Raw genomic sequence first — 15,746 nt, forward strand, 5'->3', positions numbered from 1 at the left:
CCAGTCCGACCCTTACCTCAGCCACAACTTGCAAGAATATAGTGTTTTGTGTTTATGCAACAAAATAAAGTGTAATAAATTTTGTTCTCTTTGCTTATCTTTTCAGATATTACTTGAACATCAATGGAGAGAGAGTGTGGATACTGACATCATGTTCTGAAAACCCATAAGCAGTGTTTATGACCCTCTCAGTCTAGAAGAAAGGAACTTTGAAGATGATTTTGCATGAAAACATTCACCAGGCACAGCAAGCCCAAACAATCGTTCCTCAATTCAATAATTCTCTCATATCAACTGAGGTCTTGATCCTCATAAACTGAACAGGATGGATCCAAAACCCTGGGCAATTCTTTCTTTCCTTTTTCTGGGGCTTTTTCACCACATTCAGGGCTCTCTGGTGAAGACCAATTTTGGGCTCAGGGTGAAGAGGGGGCAGTCAGCGTTTCTACAGGAGGGGGACCTCCAGTTTCATATACCCAAAGCAAAGGATGTCTGCAAGGTGGAAGTTGTGCTGAACGAGCCCATTACACAACGGGTCGGCACGCTGTCCCCACAGGTAAAAACGTTTGACCATGTTTTCAGATTTTTTTAATTATTCTTTTCTACTGTCCACATCAAAGAGTTTCCCTCTATTTGACAGCATTTCAATTTTCTGCAGAAAGGTGGTTGTTACTTGTCCGATCAAAACTTGCCATAACCTTAAGTATGAGCAATAGTGATGCTTGCCTTAGCAAATCAAACAAATTTCATAGACCTCTATTATGTGGCTTTAGTTTCATGGCCCCTTTAGCTTGGCTGTGCACAAAACATTGTTATTGCTCATTAAGGGTCATAACGTGTGCAACCTTTGATACCTGTGTAATTAAAGTCAGAGTAGCCTGTCATCAACACATGGTTGTGTCAAAATGATTACCTTGGACAGATCTGGCACATCCCTGCTGGTCATTAAGCTGAGATGCGTTCAGCTGCTTTTCACCTCAGGTCTGTAATGGCTGTTCTGTGATTCATTACATAGTTGGTCAACACATCTGTTTTGGAGGCTGGTAATTGTGACCTTCTTCAGAAAGCAGCGGAAACTAAAGGCTGCTAAAACTCAAGTGAATTTGACCCTGTGGCTTTCTGTCGGCCTCCGAGTCAACTATATATTTCAAAAGACTTCTTGTGATTACTGTTGTAATATAATAGTAAATGAGACCTGCCATCTCCCCCTGTTCGATAATTTTGTGGTATCTTTGGCACACTTGAGTTCCACTCTGTAGTTAAATGGGGGTCTGTAATCAATGCTGTAATTGGCTGTGTTGCCATCAAATTGACAATTTGTGTCATGAGTAAAAATTCTGCCTGTGTATCCGAATGATATGTTTATGATAATCATGATAATAACATATGCTTATTTGTTTAAAAAAATAAGTGGGACATTGGGCCTGTCCCAATACCCACACTTGTGGTCTTTTTTACTTGCCTACTTAACAATGTTTGTCCCAGTGGTTTTTGAAGTGTTTTAGTCTTTAAAACTGATTGTTGTTGGTAGTGATGACCGTTAAAAGCTTAAAATAGTCACTAACTACAATATATAGTGTACACACATTTTCATTTACCACTGACCCACTGGTTGTTTAGTTAGTATTGTGTTATTGTAAATACATTTTTATGGTGTTACATTATGGTTAAAGTTATTTTCTTTCTACTCATTTTGATTTTCAATACTAGTTTGCACATTAAGTTGGTTTAACACTTTGGTACACAATTGCTTTGAATTGTGAAATATAAGATGTTTCTTTCAGCTTAATTTGATCCTCAATACACTGCACAAGTAATTTTATTCTATAAATCTGTGTGGTCCATTAATACTAATACAAACCATTTAAATTATCCTATATGTTTTTGTTTGTCATTAATAAGAGACAATTAAAGAGTTACCTTTACACAACGTATCAGTATGTGGTGTAGTGTTTTCATACAACATAAACAAACAATTAGGTGAGTATTAGGCAAGGAGGACAAAGATAAAGAAGCAAAAACACATTCTGTGAGAACAGCCCTACAACCCAGCTAACAATTTTTGGTTCCCGGTGTTTTTGGTTAGCCAAGATGTTTTTTAGATTTTTTTTTACAGAAAGACAATGTTCCCCTAACATTCTCCTAATGTTCCCCTAACTTTCTACTAACCTCTATATTCTGGTATTCCATCCGCAACCCGTCAATAATCAATCTACAATCCATGTCTTTTTTATCCATTGTTTAATTAATCATTCAAATAAGATTAAAAAAAAATCATCATGACATTAGTGCAGTACAGTATTTAAATGTGGAAATGAAGATTGCAGCTACTGTACTCTTGGAAAATTATTGCAGATATAGGTTTTTTATGACAAATTGATTGTTATATTTGTTTTGTACCATGTTGTGAGCCATAACTATGTTAAACCAATTGGTGAAACGTAAAAAGAAAAAAAGCATTCAAGGATCATATATGTGCCTTTCCTGATGCAAGAAGGATATAGCTGCAGGCAGAGCTCCAAACTGCCAGCAAAGAAATAGTGAGCCCCTAACCTAACCCTTTCTTGAACCTTAAGCATGAGTGGAAGTGAAGCCCCCTATTGGAGCTGGCGTAACCCCCTTGTGTAGTAACACGCCCCTTTCTGGAGTAACTCCACCCTCTTTTGGAGATTCTGCCGCCATTTGGAGACCTCAGGCCTGCAGCTATAGAGCAGTTCAGCTTGTTGTCCAAAAACCCAGAATAAAATTCAGCATGTGTTCTCTCTGGATTTTGCTTTGGGTTTTTATAATGGGGTTTCTGAATATATGTGTAAAATAAGGTCTGCGGTAAACATTACTTGACGATACATGGATGTTTTGCTCTACAACATAAATTACACACAGTCCTAACTCAAATGTGAAATATGAAGTTATAACATATTTTATTTTATTTTTTTCAAAATTAATTTGAGGTATGAAAGTGTGTAATTTATGTTGTATAAACAAAAGTCAGCGTATCGTCAAGTTATGTTTACTACCTTAAGAGTATTTCACCCAAACTATGAACTAATACGAATCTAATGGCAAGCACCTCATATGCTTTACATCACATTACTTAACAAAACATCTCTAATCTCAATAAAATGTCAATCAAAACACTACCGCACCACCCCATTTACCTTGCAGAACTTTCACCGTGAAGTGGTCTCGAAAGAGTCATCACCTTAAGGCAAGTAAACCTGAAGAATCGTGGGCTTTATATAGCCGACAGACGTTACATCACAAATTCCAAGCTTTAAGATGTCACAAAATTCCAGTTACTAATTCCATAACAACTATTATGCCATATTAGTGGATGCCACCACAGACACAAATGAGTGTGAGTGCACTTGAGCAATAAGCAAACTGGAACTTTGGATGCTATCCTCCTCTTAAATAATTGTCCAGCGCGACGAGGCATAAACAGTTCGGATCTACTATGCTTAACAAAGAAATTTGGATACATTTTGATGCATCACGATGTGAAGGCTGCCTCTTGAGTTTTATGAATAAAATCATTTATATATAACCCACAAACCACAATAGGCCTAACGGTAACAACCAAAAACAATTTATGAATAATATGAGCTCTCAATAAATAATTGGCTTCTCTAATAATAATAATAATAATAATAATAGTAAATTATTTTTCAAAAGGCACAACAAATACAACAGCAGCATAAATAAAATAGGCAAAAAGTTAAAGAATAAACAGTAGGCTACATTGTAATCTGCGTAATTTATTCATGCCCATATTAAAGGCTATTTTTAAGATTTATGCATTGAATTTCAATTTCATAAAAACACTCCATCCTGTTTGGCTAGCATTGTCAGGACTTTCAACTAAATCTATTTTAAGCAGCATGGAGCAAAAGTTAAAATGTGATTAATAATGATGAAAAACTCAACAGCAATGGTGACTACTGTACTTATCATAGTACATTTTAAGCAAAAATCTGATGTTAAATAAAATTATGCTTATTGTTATTCGGCAACTTCTCAGATATAGAACCCCAGCAACATTATTAAGATTGTGTTGTAATACTTTGTAATACAGTTATTTTCTGTTATATTTCTCACATTTGACAGGTTTTTGACTGTCACTTTTTTGCTGACGAAGTAAAATACACTCATAATGGTTGTCCTATCTTAGAAGAGGACACTGTTAAACTTCGTCTATACAGGTATGTTTTTCCATGCTGTTTTAAACTAATATTATTGTATGAGTAGTACATTTGTTCAATATCGCAATAGAAGTTGAACAGAATATATTTCATTTGGAATTTATTTTTATTTTTATGAATGTGAACATTTCATAAAGGTTTGTTGTTTAGATTTTCAGAGACAGAAACCTACACTGAGGTGTTCTCTCTTCATATTGAAGTAATGGAACCTGACTGTAATGTGATTAAGTTGGGACCACTGAGTCTTGAGGTGCCAGAGTTCTATGGCCTCTCCAATGTTATGGATGGTAATGTGGTGTCCTTTCACTATGAGCACCGACATAATATTGAGTGCACAGTTTGGGTGACTACTCTGGAGACACATCTACCTGGTCATGGTCAGCTGGTCACTGGAGAGCCTGAGAAACCAGAAGGACCAAGAGGGGATGAACCAGACAGCTTTGTTCCTCTGCGAAGACAACTGGGTAAAATCGTAACAAACAATGCACAATATTTGCACACCAAATTTAATGGGTTGGTTGATTGAGAAGTACAGTAGTATATTATGAAATATTTTCCAGTTGCACTAACATAATGTCAAAGGGTATACTGTATACATTACATATTGTCTTGACTCAAATTCATGTCAAATGGAAGCCCAAAGGCTGTTTAAATACAATTAAACAACTACATCATATTTTAAAATGACTATAAATACACAAAATATTATATGTACAAAGTAATTTTATTTAATTTTTTATATTTAAACCTGTTTGGACTGGAAGGAAGGCAATGGATTTTTGCAGATGGTATTTTACGATTAAAACATTTTTTCATGTTTTTTATCAGTATTAATTCATAATACATGAAAATACTTAAAAATGTTTTGAGTACATAACAGAATTTAATTAAACACCTGTTTGATTTATCTGGTCAAAATTAAATGATTGCAATCTTTTAACAGTCTGTTTTTTTATTTAAATCATTTGGACAATTTCTGCTGTCCTCCCTGCAGACAATAAAGCTAGAGCTCACTGTAAGAGTGATAACTGTCTAAAGGGACTGAAACTGCTGAAAATCATCAAAGTGCCCTGCAGTGATTTCCTCATGATGGGCATTCGCTACCATCATATTGACCCTCCATCTCCAAACATAGACTATATTGCCATTAGACTGGACCTCACAGACACGAGAAGCAGGAGCATCATCCAGGTATACATTGTACAATTAAAGAGATAGTTCATGCAAAAATTTTAGTTCTCATTGTCATTTACTCACCCACTTTTTGTTTCAAACCAGTATGACAGTATTTTCTTTGATGGAACACAAAAGGAGACATTAGGCATGTATGTTAAGGCTCCAATGGACTCACTGCAAAGCTCTACTTCAATCTTCACTAAGAGCTAAAAAGACGTTCGAAACAGTCAATCAATGGTATAATGTTTGTGAACATTTAGACACTGGCCACGGCACTGGGAGGAGGCATTTTAAAAATAATTTAGATATGAGGATGCATATTATTTTAAATATGCAGACTAAAGAATGATGATAACGCAAATGTAAATGTGTGAATTCAGCTTGCTTTCGGCTGCAGATGGTAAGTATGAAGCAACATATCAAACAGCTGCATGAATTGGCACTTAAGAGTTTTTTAGTATATTTGATTCCTTTTGTAGACTAATTAAAAAAAAGAACACAACATGGTCTTCAAAAAAGCCTCTACGTGAATGATCATACAGATGTAGGTAAGTTTGCACCAGGTTTATAAATCTGCACACCAGTGTATTCATGTTGCCTGATCTTAACTGACTGAAGAATGTATCAGAATTAGCTTCCAGCCTTAAAGTAGGTGGAGCACCGGGTGACGTGGACCAATGGCAGTAAGAAGGTGTTTACCAGCCAGTAAGACATTTTCCTTAAAATGCACTGCCAAGCTGTTTTGAACCATCAAAACAAACTAAATAACACCTTTTTGGCCAGAATTTATTTGCAATGATGTCACTCTTGATTTTGCTTGAAATAGGCTGTAATGGGGCCTTTAGTCTTAGTCTTCATTTACTTTCATTGCATCTTTTTTCCATACAAGCGAATGGTGACTTGGCCTGTCATTCTGCCTAACATCTCCTTTTGGCTTCCATGGATGAAAGAATGTCGTATGGCTTTTGTACAACCTGAGAGTAAATAAAATGATATAACAATTGTTCTATCCACATCACTTCCAGACAGAGCAGGCCTGGATCCCTGTGACCATTAAAGATGCCATGCCCAATCAGCCACCCAAGCCTGCATTTATGTCCATGTTCATCTTGGAGGTGGACCAGTTCATTTTGACTCCACTCACCACGGCAACACTGGATGCAGAGGACACCGAAACACCCAACCAGAGGCTGGTGTTTAACATCACCAAACCTCCTAGAGAGGGCTTCATCACCCATCTGTCTGATCACACCAAACCAATCTCCTCCTTCACCTGGGTGGATCTCAATGATATGCTGATCAGCTACCAACCACCAAACTCCAGCCACACACAGCGCCGGAACTATGAGGTAACAGTGCTAACATGAGCTTCAACAGAAGTTTTGTTAAAAACATCGCTTTCTTTCTTAAGCTTTGAATTTAATCTTAAGTTTCAAGTTTACATAACTGTTATCCTGCATTTAAAGGGAAACTCATAATTTACTCACCCTCATTTTATTCCAAAACTATATGACATTCTATCTTTTGTGGAACTCAGAAAGAGCTGGCAAAATGTTAGCTTCAGTCGCCATTCACCATCATGAAAGTGAAAGGTGACTGAGGCTAACATTCTGCCTAATATCTCCTTCTGTATTCCACAGAAGAAAGAAAGTCATATGGGTTTGGAACATATGGGTGAGTAAATGATGACAGATTTGTCATTTTTTTAGTGTCATTAATTGTTCATTTCTATTAGGTAGAGTTTGAGGTGTATGATTTCTACTTTGTGAAGAGCCAGCCTATGATGGTACATGTGTCAGTCAGGACAGCTGATACCAATGCACCAAGGGTATCTTGGAACATGGGTATGTACTGTGTAATATAACTTTCTCATACCATTTACATCCCACTCCATCCACTCTGTTCCCATTGCTTCATTTTAATAACTCTCATAAAAAGTATATTTGCAAGGTAGTGGGCTGCAAGTACAATACAATTATTGTTTAACGGGGTCATGAAATGAAGCCATTACAGACAGCACGCTTCATATGCCGGGCTTCCGGCTGTTCAGAGTGGATCGTGTTGTGGAATTATCTGGGAAATCAAGAGGTGGTGGAACATTCTGGTTCAACACAATGAAAGTTGGTGTGTAGATGTAACATTATTGAAGAAGATGTGCTGTCATATGTCATCATAAACTGTAAGCCTTTCTATTCACCAAGGGAGTTTTCCTATTTTATTCTGGTGAGTGTGTAGATCCCTTCACAAGCATGCGTGAATGCAGCGTTGCAACAGCTGGCTGATTAGATGACAGACACAGAGCAACAACACCCAGACTCACTTATTATTATTCTGGGAGATTTTAATAAAGCTAACCTCACTCATGAACTGCCAAAATACAAACAACACATCACATGCCCCACTGGAGACAGAAATATACCACTACTACACCACTTTAAATTATGCATATCGCTCTGTCCCACGTGCAGCTTTAGGACTCTTTGATTACTGTCTGGTTCATCTTCTTCCGACCTACAAGCAGCAGCTAAAATCAGCTAAAAAAGTGATGGACTAATGAAGCAGATCAGGAAGCCTGCATTGACTGCACTGATTTGAGAGTTTTTGAAGCTGCAACCACAGACATGGACGAGCTCACAGAGACTGTAACATCACATATCAGTTTCTGTGAGGATATTTGCATCCCTACTAGGACATTTTTATTATTCAGTAATGATAAACCACAGTTTACAAGAAAACTCAGACAGCTTCATAATGCCAAAGAGGATGTTTACAGAAGTGGGGATAAAATATTGTACAACCAGGCCAGGAACACACTGACTAGGGAGATCAGATTGACTAAAAGTAGATACTCTGAAAAGTTGAAAAATAGTTTGGCTAAAAGAAGCTGCTCAGAAAAGCTGATAAAACAGTTTTCAGCACATGATACTGCATCTTTCGAAAACAAAATACTAGGAAGCTTCAGGCCCAGACGGTGTTTCACCTGCCTGTCTGAATGTCTGCACTGACCAACTGGCCCACATCTTCACACAGATCCTCTACAGAAAACTAGAACTGTGTTAAGTTCCCTGCTGCTTCAAATGCTCCACCATCATTCCGGTTCACAAAAACCCCAAAACCACAGGACTTGATGACTACAGACCTGTCACTCTTATAGCGTGTCGCTGTCCATTTCTGCATATCGCTGCCCCCTTCGGCATATTGTGGTGCCAACTTGTGGCCCATTCTGAATAACGTGGTAGCCCATTTCTGCTTATCGCAGCCCATTCTGCCCCGTTTTGCTGCCGGCCCTTCAGGAAAAGTCCTGGTTCTCCCGATGGCCAGTCCGCCCCTGCTGCCACCATCCAAGACCTGTACATCTCCAGAGTGGGGAAATGTGCAGGTAGAATCACTCTGAACCCCACACACCCAGCCCAATCCCTCTTTGAACTGTTGCCCTCTAGACAGGACTACAGAGCATTTAGGCGCAAGAACAGTTTTAACCCTCAGGCCATTTTCCACATGAACAGTTAAACTGCCTCAGGACTCCCCCATAGTGCAATAATTTAAATAGATATCTCATGTACATATGCAAATTCACTCATATTTAATTAAATAACTGTACGTACCCCTAACTTGCACTTATATTACCACTTGCGCATGTACATATGCCATTCTGTTATATGTCCTATTATTTGTATGTATATTTACACTCTATATACTTTTATATTCTGTCTGCACTCGAGAACGAGAACACTTGGCAATAAAGCTCATTCTGATTCTGATACTGAAATGCTCTTTTTTAATAGTTTTATTATATTGGCTGAGGTCCACTGATAATATGAAGGTTTTTTTTTTGCATCAAAAGATACATTTTGGTCATAATTTAGTAATATATGATAATTTTTCACCGGCATTTGGCCCTTTGTCTAAAATGTGTGGTTTGGGCCTAAGCGTCTTCTTAAAACATCAACGTAAACAATCACTGTAATGATTGGTTAACAGCGTGCAGCCCCTTGAAATCAGCCATATTTGAATCTCAGTCGGAAGAGAATGAACAAGCTCCACAATATTATGAAACTGCGTTTCAGGTTTTACACATAACACACATCCAACACATTTCATCCAAATATATTAAACTGCTTATCTCAAGCACAACAGTCATGACAATAGACATATTCATGAATAGTATGAACTCTTACTGTATATGTCAAAATATCAAGGAAAATTTGATTCCTCATGACATGACCCATTTAAGACCATACTTGATGAGGCTTCATTTTCAAACTAAATTGGAATTTGAACTGGAGCCGGACAACTCCTCAATTATACCTGGAGAAAACAGCATTAGAGAGTCAAAAATTGCAGTTAAAACTCACAAATCCAGCATTGCAAATACAGTAGATGTAATTGATTCTTCTTATACCTGCCATATTAATAGGTCTCAGCCTGTTGGAAGGTCAATCGCGTCCAATCACATGGGATCAGTTGCAGATTGTTGACAACGACAACCTGAAAGCTGTGAAAATAATTACTGTAGATGGCCTTCAGCATGGGAGAATGTCTGTCAGAGGTACACATATAGAACTTGCACAGTTTGGCCTCAAGGTGCTGTAAGTGATTTCAGCCATTTTCCTAACTTCTGCTAGACTTCTGCTTAAATTGGACCATCCCAGTCCTTTCAACCACATGCCCTCTCTCCAAAACTCTGCCCTTTACAAAATTACAAAAGCAAAGACCAATCTCTGATTGACTAAACAAAGTGCAGGCTGCTCCCCCAGCTGTATCCCAGAGGCAGGAATGGTTTCTCAGGATGTCACCTATTTTAATGATATCTGTCATAAGAAATATTATTAGAGATATTTACTGTATATGCAATATTCTGAAAACATTACTTACAGCACCTTTAATTTGTTAAATCGATTGTTTCAGTCATAACCTTGTACAAAACAATCTACAATAGTATAACTATATGTTCATTATAGGAGGAAGAAGTTTCATGTTCACTGTAAATGACATTAAGGAAGGTGTGGTGAGCTACCACCACGATGACAGTGACACTACTAAAGATTATATAGCGTTCCGGATTACTGATGGTTTGCATCAGACTAGACACAAGTTTCCCATCAACATCCTGCCCAAAGATGACAGTCCACCGTTCCTCATCACTAATATGGTGCTGGAGCTGTATGAAGGTCAGATGGCTCTTTTGAGGGGATCCATTCTACAAGCCTGTGATATGGACTCCAATGATGACTACATTATGTTCAACATCACCAGACCACCTCAGGCAGGAGAAATCATGAAGATGCCAGGTCCTGGAATTACAGGTGAGAACAGGCTAAAATTTCAAAGCTATCAACTCTCAGTGTATATTCAGATTTGTCATTTGAAATAGTGATGTTATTGCTGATTGCCATCACTAGAGGCTGACCAATAGTGGATTTTGCCGATACAGATAACTAAGGTGGTGGAAAAGGCAGATAAACGATTAATTGATTGATAGTTTATAAAATTGATTTATAGAATATGAAAAACATTATTAGTCTTTACTTAATATGACAGGCACTTACATAGAGGCTACAAGAGACCGAAATGAATAAAACCCTAGATGAAGTTTATTGTTCAACCGAAATCCCAATAATCGTTAATAACTAATAAGATTTGGTGCATAATGCGGGACTTTTAACTACAAACAAACCCAAAACATACAAGGGACTCTTTTTTTAAAATGATGGAGACTTAGCCCCATTACTATTAACATTTCAAAATATGCATTGAAGTGAGGATAAATTTATGGATGAATATTGTCAATAGTCCCTTTCACACAAACAGCGTTTTCCGGAAAATGTACTGCAATTTTCAGATTAGAGGTTATGTGTGAACACAACCCCTTTTCTGATGCAATTGGAACTTTGTAATGCAGCACTTTTTGTGTTACTGTCTCCTTAAGATGAATCGCTTATGTTGTATCCTTCCTCATTTTGTAAATTGCTTTGAATAAAAAGCGACTTACAAAATAAATGTATGCTAAATTAAATGTCTGCTAGCAGTGTTTTCTAAGGCAATGGTTTGAACAAACCCCTAACCCTAAGTATTCGAATTCGGTGCATATCTCTTACTGCTTGTTTGTGCTTTGGATTTGAATGATATCTACAGTTTTGTTGCTTGATGTACTTTTTATGTGATCTGACAATCAGATTTTTCCCTAGCAGACATATGACTGGTGAAAAATCCCATAGCAACCACATAGGAACTTACTAGCAACCACCCAAAACAACATACTGTAGCATTGTCACCATGACTTCATCACAAAATAAATTTGGGATATTGAATATTCATTGACATTCCAATTGCAGAGATTCACTTTTTTTCAGGTTACCCTGTGACCCGTTTTCTTCAGAAAGACCTGTTCCATTCCATCATTTATTATAGTCACTCCGGCAATGAGGTGTTTGATGACTCTTTTGAGGTGGTGCTGTCTGACTTTCATGACCCTCCTAATCTTTCAGACCCTCAGGTAATTTCTTGATTTCCTGAACATCGATTTCCCCCAGTGATCGGTGTAGTGTACCTATCTATATAATTGATATTCAACTGTTACTAAGATCTTAGCCTCTTTCAGCTGATTCACTAATATAATTCTTCTCAACCTTTTACATGGGGTTACTCTCTAACCAGGTGATCTTTGCAGGTTATTGTGATACAAATTCAGCCAGTCCCTGATCAGCCTCCACAAGAGGCACCAGGTGTGACAAGATCCTTGGTTGTTAATGAGACCGATGTAATTTTCCTGACCAAGCAACAGCTGCACTTTGTTGATTTGGAGTCACCAGATAGTGAGCTCACATACACCGTCACCACCCCACCCTTCTACAGCACCACCTATGGGTATAAAATAAAGCTACAGTATTCCAAACAATCTGTTAGAAGACCGTACAATCCACAGGACACATCCATTCACTTCAAAGAGTTGTTTTACCTGCAACACATAAGTTGACAAGATAATTCAGGATGATGTTGAATACTTGAAAGAGCTTTATGGAGATGTATGTGTTCATTTACAGAGGGTCAGATGCTGGAAGGTTGTTCATGGTTGATAGTATCCCAAAATGGAAGAAGGACCCAAATGCCCCAATGCTGAGACTTTTCACCCAGGTAAATACTCTGAAATAGGGTTAGACATAATTTTCCTGTGTATTTGAAGGTGAATACTGAATTCTCTCTTATGTCTCTTTCAAACCTTCTAGCATGCAATCAACTACATGAAAGTTGCTTACATGCCACCCATCCTGGACATTGGGCCATACTCCCAGCACATCCAGTTTGTCCTGTCAGTGACCAACCAGCAAGGCAGCACAACCACTGGAATCTGCTTCAACATAACGGTTTTACCAGTGGACAACCTTGCACCAGAGGTAGCCCTCATCTACCCTATCCAAAACCAAATATATAATAGAGTATATACACAAAATAATTAGTGGTGCTTGCTTTCTATTGCACATATTTTGGGTTAGGAGTTTGTTCTAAACCCACACCCCTAAATGTTAAAGTTTGTCACATTACAGTATGTCTTGCACTGTTGAAGTCCATGCACTCTTGGACATGAAAAATTATTGATTATACAATTTTAAACAACCCCCCAACACAAGTGGTAAAATTAGGATGTGTTTCTTGTCCTTTTTAGGTGTATGTGAAGCAGTTGACAGTGCATGAGGGGGCAGAGGGCCGAGTGAGTGAAGACCACATTCGTCTAACTGACCAGGACTCATTAGAGGACTCTCTGTGTGTGCAGCTAAACACGGGACCCCAGCATGGCAATATTTACCTTGATGGCACCCCCATGAGTCCGGGCCAGACTTTCACAGTGAGGGATCTGAAAAGCCTAAAAGTTAGGTCAGATGTGGTTCCACATACCTTTACTAAAAAGTGCTGTGGTGATACTATGATACAGTGATGTTATCAGATGGTAATGCCATGGTATTTTGATATATACCATGGTATTTAATGATTAGCATATTTACAGTATGTTTAAAGATATTTACATGGTACTCCAAGTTACTTCAAAGAATACCATGGTGTATGTCAACAAAAACCATGATATTACTATTTTACCATGTCCAAAAAGCAAAACAAATTATATAGTAATACATATTTATATGTTTTAAAAATATTTATAAAATGTATACTGTATTTGGGTCAATGATGTGATGCTGTTTTCTGTCTAGATCTATTGAGCTATTCAAAAATACAGTATATTAAAATCTAGGTTCAAAATCATTTAGATATTTTCAAAATCTTAGTGGTATAATCGTCTGGAGACATTAAAAAAAAAGTCTAATTTTATGCTGAAATTCTTGAAAATATTATTGATCGCATAAGTAGGACAATTTGTTATGATTTTTTCTTAATAAAAATAAAAAGTGGAACTATTTTGTTTTAGAATATGAATATTTGATATGTCTCGTGGTGTTAACAACATGCAGGTAACCATTTCATTGTCATGTAAAAAAAAACATAGGACACGTTTCGACCTTGATGACTGTGTTTTGAATTTTTTTTAAATGTTTAAAAATAATTTTGACATTTTTTATGAAAAGGCACATTTTGTTCAGGTCAAATGTAGGAACCCTAAGAAAACTTCTTGATATCCGTAACTCAAAAAGTCATGATAGGCTACTTGTTAAATATTTTTTACCAAACATGTTTGAAAATGTTTTTAAAATGATTGGTTGGTTAAAATTAAGTTGTGTATACTCACATGTATTCAAAGTACAAGGAAATTATTTTAATACCTTTTACTTTGATGGTTACAAAATAATAAAACATTATTTAAAATATTTTTATTTTTTTTAGAAATGCTGTAATTGTTTCACAAAAATGTATGAAACCAACATGGACAAAAATACTGCATTTCTACGAACTTGGCACATGTGTTTTAAACTGGATTTTTTTTTTAAATTGCTAAATTTTATCATCTCTGATAACCTTATTTGTCAACTGCCCTTTTATGTTTTATTTATATTTTATTTATATATTCATATTTAATACTTTTAAATATAATTGGGCATTGCCGATCCAGTTTTCTTTAGTTTGTACTATTTTTCCCATCAGATATCACCATGACAGCTCTGAGACAGATCAAGATAATATTAAATTCATAGCCACTGATGGGATAAATATTGCTGACTTTGTGCTACATGTCAAGGTATTGGTAATTTATCTTACAGTATTTTTGCATGTCATAATATAAAACTGTATCACAATAGAAACATAAGAAGAAGTCTTACAAACTTACTTTGACAGGTGACACTAGTCAACGATGAGGTGCCAGTCCTTGTGCGTGGTCTGAACCCCATTTTATCCTGTGCAGAGGGACAAGAAGTGCTCATCACCATAGATTACATCTGTGCCACAGATCCTGACAGTGATGATAGCACGTTGATGTATTTGATTGCCCGGCAACCATATTATGGGGTAGTTCAAAGAAATGGCATTGTGGTTGACCGTTTCATTCAAGCGGATGTAACTGCTGGCTTAATTTCCTATAGGCACACAGGTAATGTGAAAATAATTGTTAATAATAATTATAATTTTTTGTAATAATTCCTCAAATTTAGCAACTGAGTATAACCAAAATGCCTATGCTAGAGGATTGTGACTGCTCTGCTAGAGGATTTGCCCATCTTTGTATGCATGTGTTTTATGTGATATGTACAGTATAATGTTATTATAAACCCATGTGATAATTAATTTATGCTGTGCATCCAAGGACAAGAGATTGGGCTACAGCCTTATCATGACATCATAACGTTTGTGATCTCTGATGGAGAATCAGAGCCAGTTCCTTCCTGTTGCGATGGCAAGGCCACTTTATTTAGTGCACAAACACCTCAACTCCAGAACTCCCTGCCTGTCTATGACCTTAATATCACTGTTTATCCTGTCAACAACCAACCACCATCTATTGCTATTGGTAAGAGAAATTGTAGTAATATAGAAATGAACATTTGTGAAATACACTGTTACCACATATCATGGTAACATTATACTTCATTGACTTACATCAGGAGAGGTGTTCAAGGTGGATGAGGGTGGGTCGACCGCTATCACAGTAACCCATCTGAGAGTTGAAGATCAGGACACTCCTCCAGAAGATCTGGAGCTCATCCTGGTTGCTCCTCCACAGTATGGCTACATAGAGAATATCCTGCCCAGTCCAGGCTTCGAAAAGAGCAATATGGGAATCAGTATTGGTCAGTCAAGTGTCATGTGTCTCCTCCATGGATTTTTGGATTTAACACTTTATTTGTTGATTGGTTTTAACCCTTTAAGCTTTGAATGTGTTTTTAAAGATTTCTTGTTTCAGTGGCATGCATGCCCAAAATTAAA

The 15,746-nt window shown here is 37.1% G+C and overlaps 1 protein-coding gene across 3 annotated transcripts in view; it reads left to right on the forward strand.

Moving 5' to 3' along the window:
• frem1a (Fras1 related extracellular matrix 1a) overlaps positions 1-15,746 on the forward strand; it is a 54,160-nt gene that overhangs the window by 12,175 nt on the left and 26,239 nt on the right. The window contains exons 2-18 of one of the 3 annotated variants that reach the window (XM_052153835.1): positions 107-556; positions 4,108-4,202; positions 4,353-4,666; positions 5,197-5,393; positions 6,404-6,727; positions 7,114-7,222; positions 9,796-9,927; positions 10,340-10,684; positions 11,732-11,874; positions 12,049-12,245; positions 12,422-12,512; positions 12,605-12,772; positions 13,042-13,250; positions 14,469-14,562; positions 14,661-14,913; positions 15,127-15,330; positions 15,425-15,610. In XM_052153835.1, coding sequence (XP_052009795.1) covers positions 326-556; positions 4,108-4,202; positions 4,353-4,666; positions 5,197-5,393; positions 6,404-6,727; positions 7,114-7,222; positions 9,796-9,927; positions 10,340-10,684; positions 11,732-11,874; positions 12,049-12,245; positions 12,422-12,512; positions 12,605-12,772; positions 13,042-13,250; positions 14,469-14,562; positions 14,661-14,913; positions 15,127-15,330; positions 15,425-15,610 — 3,292 coding nt within the window. In that variant the 5' untranslated portion in view covers positions 107-325. Of the gene's footprint in view, positions 1-106; positions 557-4,107; positions 4,203-4,352; positions 4,667-5,196; positions 5,394-6,403; positions 6,728-7,113; positions 7,223-9,795; positions 9,928-10,339; positions 10,685-11,731; positions 11,875-12,048; positions 12,246-12,421; positions 12,513-12,604; positions 12,773-13,041; positions 13,251-14,468; positions 14,563-14,660; positions 14,914-15,126; positions 15,331-15,424; positions 15,611-15,746 lie in introns of those variants that run through there. The other 2 variants (XM_052153843.1, XM_052153851.1) reach the window with 2 other exon arrangements.

The sequence above is a fragment of the Xyrauchen texanus genome, chromosome 2 (genome assembly GCF_025860055.1).
Source record: "Xyrauchen texanus isolate HMW12.3.18 chromosome 2, RBS_HiC_50CHRs, whole genome shotgun sequence".
NCBI lineage: Eukaryota > Metazoa > Chordata > Actinopteri > Cypriniformes > Catostomidae > Xyrauchen > Xyrauchen texanus.